The sequence below is a fragment of the Lynx rufus genome, unplaced genomic scaffold (genome assembly GCF_022079265.1).
Source record: "Lynx rufus isolate CCGP_SWC_20201006 ecotype Redwood Valley unplaced genomic scaffold, mLynRuf1.p SCAF_8, whole genome shotgun sequence".
In the NCBI taxonomy this organism is placed as follows: Eukaryota; Metazoa; Chordata; class Mammalia; order Carnivora; family Felidae; genus Lynx; species Lynx rufus.
In genome coordinates, this window is record NW_025814896.1 from 6611847 (window position 1) to 6617242 (window position 5396).

The 5396-nt window shown below is 49.7% G+C and overlaps 1 protein-coding gene across 1 annotated transcript; it reads right to left on the minus strand.

Annotated features, from left to right (window-relative positions):
- Positions 1-4002: 4002 nt before the first annotated feature.
- On the minus strand, positions 4003-5031 carry MC3R (melanocortin 3 receptor). Its single transcript, XM_047069751.1, has one exon. The coding sequence runs from the start codon at positions 4972-4974 to the stop codon at positions 4003-4005; it is 972 nt and encodes a 323-aa protein (XP_046925707.1). The 5' UTR covers positions 4975-5031.
- Between the last annotated feature and the right edge of the window lie 365 nt (positions 5032-5396).

A 5396-nucleotide genomic window follows, 5' to 3' on the forward strand; every position in this document is an offset into this window, starting at 1 on the left:
TCGTGAGTTTTCGAGATTGGGCTGTTTCTCTGAGACTCCACATTCGGTACGGATACTCACCAAATCTGAGGATCACTCGCAGATTTCCTTCTCTTTGGTTAGACTTGAATTCGTATTTGAGTGTATGCATGAAGTCACTTCTTCATTTAACACGTAATTCTTTATTGACCAGTTCTACATGCTGGTCCCATAAAGAATATGGTGGGAGAGATTGATGAGAATTAAATGAATCAACTAACAAGAAAGTACAAGATGGCAACAAGGTCTGTGATAAAATAATACCTCATGTGAATACCTGGGGTCTTCTTGCGAAAGAGTAGTCAGTGAAGGCATCTCTGAGGATTGGGCTGGAGCCTGAATGACAAGAAGGTGCCAGTCATGGGAAGATACAGGGTGAGGAGAATTGAGGTAGAGGAAACAGCAGGTTCAAAGGCCCTGGGGCAGGACTGAGTCCAGTGGGGGTGGTTAAGTAGGGCCAGGGGAGCATTGGGGATTTACCAGAGGAGATCAGATCATTAAGGCTTTGTAGGACCAGGTAAGGAAGTGAAATTTTATTTGAAGCCACTGAAGAATTTTAGCAGGAAGGTGATATGATGTGATTTATGTTTTTAAAGGATTGCACTGGCTGCTGCATGGAGAATGGATTTTGGCGGAGGTGAGGGCAGGTGAAGGTTTTCAGCCAAGGAGGCTTGAGTATGTTGTAGCCCCCAGCCCTTTCAGAAACGGTCAGAATTAAGCTCAAAAGTTCAACTTAAGTGAGGACAACAGGCGACGATTTCTAGAGACCCGTGGCGTCAACCACCGAAGTGATCCTGCCTAGAATCATGATGAGCTTCTGTATCCCCAGATTAGGCTTGCTTATTTATTTATATTTATTTGTTGATATGTTTATTTTAAGATTTTATCTTATTTTATTTTTTTAAATATATGAAATTTATTGTCAAATTGGTTTCCATACAACACCCAGTGCTCATCCCAAAAGATGCCCTCTTCAATACCCATCACCCCCCATCAGCCCTCAGTTTGTTCTCATTTTTTAAGAGTCTCTTATGCTTTGGCTCTCTCCCACTCTAACCTCTTTTTTTTTTTTTTTTCTTCTCCTCCCCCATGGGTTCCTGTTTTAAATCTGACTCCTGCTGCTTAAAATGTCCAGTGAGTTCCCATGTGAAGATGTGGGAAAGTGGCCCTGGCAGCCTAACATTCAAGGTCGTTCCCCCCCCCCCCCCCAGTAAGGGATGTACTTCCCAGGGCTCCCCACAGGCTTTGGAAAAGGAGAGCAAATAAAATGATTAATTGGCTCTTGGTTTTTACGACATTTCTATGGAAACTCTATTATGAAATCCTGGATTCTTGAGTTGTAGAAATACGCATTAGTTTCTCTCCATGGCAGCACGTGCCTCTGAGGTCATTGGGTCATGGCTCAGCCATCTATACTGTTCCCACGAGAGGTGCTGGGGCATTGGCATTGGACTTGGGGATGTGGGCTGGGCAGCTTGAGTATGGACCTCTGCTTCTCTGCTTTTAGCTGGATTTTCATAGATAAGCTCCTTAATCTCTGCATTTCAGATGTCTCATCTGCAAAATAAGGGTGATCATGGTATCTGTCTCATGGAGTTATTGCAGAGGTCAGAGAAACAAATGCCTGTATAGCACCTAGTACACTCCTTGGCATGGGGTCAGCAGTCTGTGCAGATGAATACTTTTGGGTTTCCGTTATGCTCATCTGAAAGTCCTCTATGCCCTTGCTTTGTGAAAGGTGGTCCCTAGACCAGCAGTTGTATCCCACTGGGGGCTTGTCGGAGTCAGAAATGCAGAATCATAGGCTCCACCCCACACCTGCTGATTTGAATTTTTCACTTGAACAAGATCCCAGGTGATTCTTGTGGGCGTTGACGTCTGGACGTGCTACTTTAGGCAAAAATGTATATAGCAAGGAGAGCTGAGTCAGGTTCGAACATAGAAACCTGTTGCCAGCATTGTGTTGGTGCAAAGGGACATCAGCACCGGGATGCAAAATGCACTGTGACCCTAACGAGCTGGGTGTTGTCCAACAACCGCATAAGCCCTCTGGGACTGTTTCTTCATCTGTAAAGCGACTCATCTGTGTTAGAAGTTTGTTGAGAGGGTAAGCAAAGTGATGTGAAAGCTGATAGCAGAGAGTGAAAAGTTATTTTTATCTTGTTTACACAGAAAAAGGGCATCATAATTTTTATAGCTGTTAACACAATTTTCAAAGAACCTGATCTCTCGTTTTCCACATTTGCTGGCCGAGAGTGGCAATGGACAAGACCTATTATTTGGTGTCTCGATGAAAATAATGGAGAGTGGCAGTGGCCCAGGAACGACAGCCTGGTATTTTTGGAAGCTAAATGGGAGAATTTTGTGGTTTGGCTAAAAGGCATTGCCCTGCAAGGGAACAAGATCCCAGTGATCACTGTGGTCAATGGCAGTGTTTATACCATTTACAAAATACTCAGAATTGCAGTGTAAGGTTTGATGATGGCCAGGTGTGGAAGTCACCAGGGCACTTCCCGGTGGTGTATTTTAATGTGTCACACGTTTAGCAGCCACAGAAGCCTTTTATTGTTTCCAAACATCACAGTCAAAGCGAGAGCCCCACGATGTTGCTTATATTAGCAGGATGTCTTCAAGTACAAAACACAAAAACAAAAAACAAAAACCCACAGTATATTCCAGCATGAGAAAAATACACGATTGTGCACCAAAGACACAGCATATGATAGGAATCCATTGGTGGGGGCAGTGTGAGGACAGCCAGAAAGTACAGCCTGAAGCCGTCCAGGGAAGGAAAGGGTCTGACCGGTGTGGCCAGCACGCAGTGATGTATGGCACGTAGAGACAGTGCCAGTCAGCAAAGCTCGCCCAGTGCTCACAAGATTGAATTGCTGTGCTGGTAAGGTACAGGTACGGACAGCGGGGTCGCCCCCGCTTTTACAGCGTGTTGGACAAAAGGAGCAGCGGACCAAGAAGTTTCCCTTTGGTAGGGTAGCATGCAGGAAGCCGTGTGATAGAGACACAGCTGCTACGAGCCAAAGCAGAGATTACAAGAAAGCCCCGTGCATTTCCACGGTTTCTGAAACTCTCCGAAGCTACCGTGAAGCAATTTCTTGAGATGCATGCCCCCGCCCCCAATCCGTGATTCCCTCTCTTGCTTGAATGATGGAAAAGGAGTAATAGGAAATGAAGATTTTTTTTTTAAATAGGGAAAATTATACCTTAATAGCAAGGTATCAAAATACTTTGTACACAGGTATGTGTTGATTTTGCAAAAGCACTGTATCTGTCTTTCCTTAGGATTGTGAAAGCTGCCTTCGACTCAGTGCATAAGAACCCCCCAACAAAGCAGCAGCCGAAATAGAAGTGGGTTACATCCCCTTGCTAGTTTTCTTGGGGAGCCTGGTCTGGGGGTCAAGAAGAGGGGCATACATAGCATCACTTCTTTGACACAGAGCTCAGTGTTTTTAGGAAACTGTTTTTACTGGAAACAGTAATAGAACAAATGCTCAGTCTCTTATGAAATACAGGCGAGGCCATCCGAGCAGCTGACAGCCAGAACTGAGACAGGTTTGCTTGGGAGACATCGGAACCCCTCTTAGAGTCAACGGGAGTCCTTCTGTCCGGTCTGGCTGGTGGCAGGGAGACATGGGGAGGAAGCTGGTGAGGGAGGTGGGCATTCCGGACCCCAGGTGCACGGAAATGAATACGGGCAGCACCCTCCCTGCGTTCTGCCGGGGCCTCTTTGGGAAATCAGTGACTTACCCACTTTGGAATCCTTTCGGAAAGCCTGTCACATACCACGTCTGTCTGCAAAAGGCTTTGCAGGGGTAAAAGCAAAGAGGCATGGGCGATCGTGGCTGTTGGCAGATTTTGCGTCTTCTGAGTATTTCTTCTTCTTCTTCTTTTTTTTTTTTCCTTCTAAACACCTTGGCCGGGCGCAGGGCCAACAGTGACCGAACCGTGCGCGTCCAGGGCCCTGGCGCCCTAGCCCAGGTTCATGCCGTTGCAGCTGCAGAGAATCTCCTTAAAGGTGGTACGCAGCTCCAGGCTCCGGAAGGCGTAGATGAGCGGGTCGATGATGGAGTTGCACATGATGAGGACCAGGTAGGTGTTGAAGTGGGCGGTGTAACAGACGCAGTAGGGGTTGGTGGGGCAGGTGATGATGAGGACGAGGTGGAGGAAGAAGGGGGCCCAGCAGCAGATGAACACCCCCAGAAGGATGGTGATGGTCACAGCCCCCTTCATGCACGAGTGCTGCGGCGGGGCCGCCCCGTCGGCGGGCGGCAGTGCCGCGATGCGCTGGACGTGCAGCCGGGCGAAGAGGAACATGTGCACGTAGAGGGCGCCCATGAGGAGCAGCATGGCGAAGAACATGGTGATGAGGCACACGATGACCATCTTGCTCTCGGAGTAGACGATGAACACCACGCCACAGACCCCGCAGCTCACCCAGATGGCCGCGATCCAGGCGAGGGCCTTCCGCGCGGTCATGATGCTGTGGTAGCGGAGCGCGTAGAAGATGGTGACGTACCTGTCCACGGCGATGGCCAGGAGGTTGCAGATGGAAGCTACCAGCGAGATGCAGATCAGGGAGTCGAAGACGTTGTCCATGTGCTGGATGAGCCGGTCGCCGAGGGCCAGGGAGTTGCTGTTGACGACGGCGATCATGACAGTCTCCAGGGCGTTGGACACGCTCACCAGCATGTCCGCCGCCGCCAGGCTGCAGAGGAAGAAGTACATGGGCGAGTGCAGGTTGCCGTTCTTGACCACAGCCAGGATGACCAGGATGTTTTCCAGCAGGCTGACGATGCCCAGCGCCAGGAAGACCTCGGGCTTGATGAAGACCTGCTCGCAGAACCCGCTGCCGCTCTGGTTGCCGAAGGCAGGGCTGGCAGGGTGCTCGGAGCCGTTGGGCAGCGTTGGGTGCACAGACGGCAGGCAGCACGAGGCGTTCATTGCTAACAGACGGGCTGATCCGAGCGGGGGCTCCAGCGACGTCCGGAGGCTGCTGCTGCTGCTGCTGCTGCTGGCTGCTTCCTGGAAAGAAAAAAAAAAAAGAAAAATCTCCCTCCAGATGCTTGCTGTCGATGCCCGTCCAGTCCAGACCGAGGCCTGGTTCTCCCCCACAATAACAGGATGGAGAGAGGGAGAGAAAGTCAGCCTGGAGACAGACAGGAGAACTTTTCCTCTGCTTCTGCAGGACAAGCAGTTTTACGGACACTCTTCTCGGTCGCCTTCCTTCTGTCTCCCTCTTACCTTTTCCCCACCTGGGAATGGAAAAACCCGCCTCTGGCTGCCACAGTTTCGGCTGTCTTCATAGCAGGACCGGGGACGTGGTACCTGTTGCTAGGAGGGAGGGGTGAAGTCTCGGTCTTCAT

What these genes read in the sequence shown, in the direction of transcription:
- MC3R (XM_047069751.1), bottom strand. Translation starts at nt 4,974, where the DNA reads ATGAACGCCTCGTGCTGCCTGCCGTCTGTGCACCCAACGCTGCCCAAC.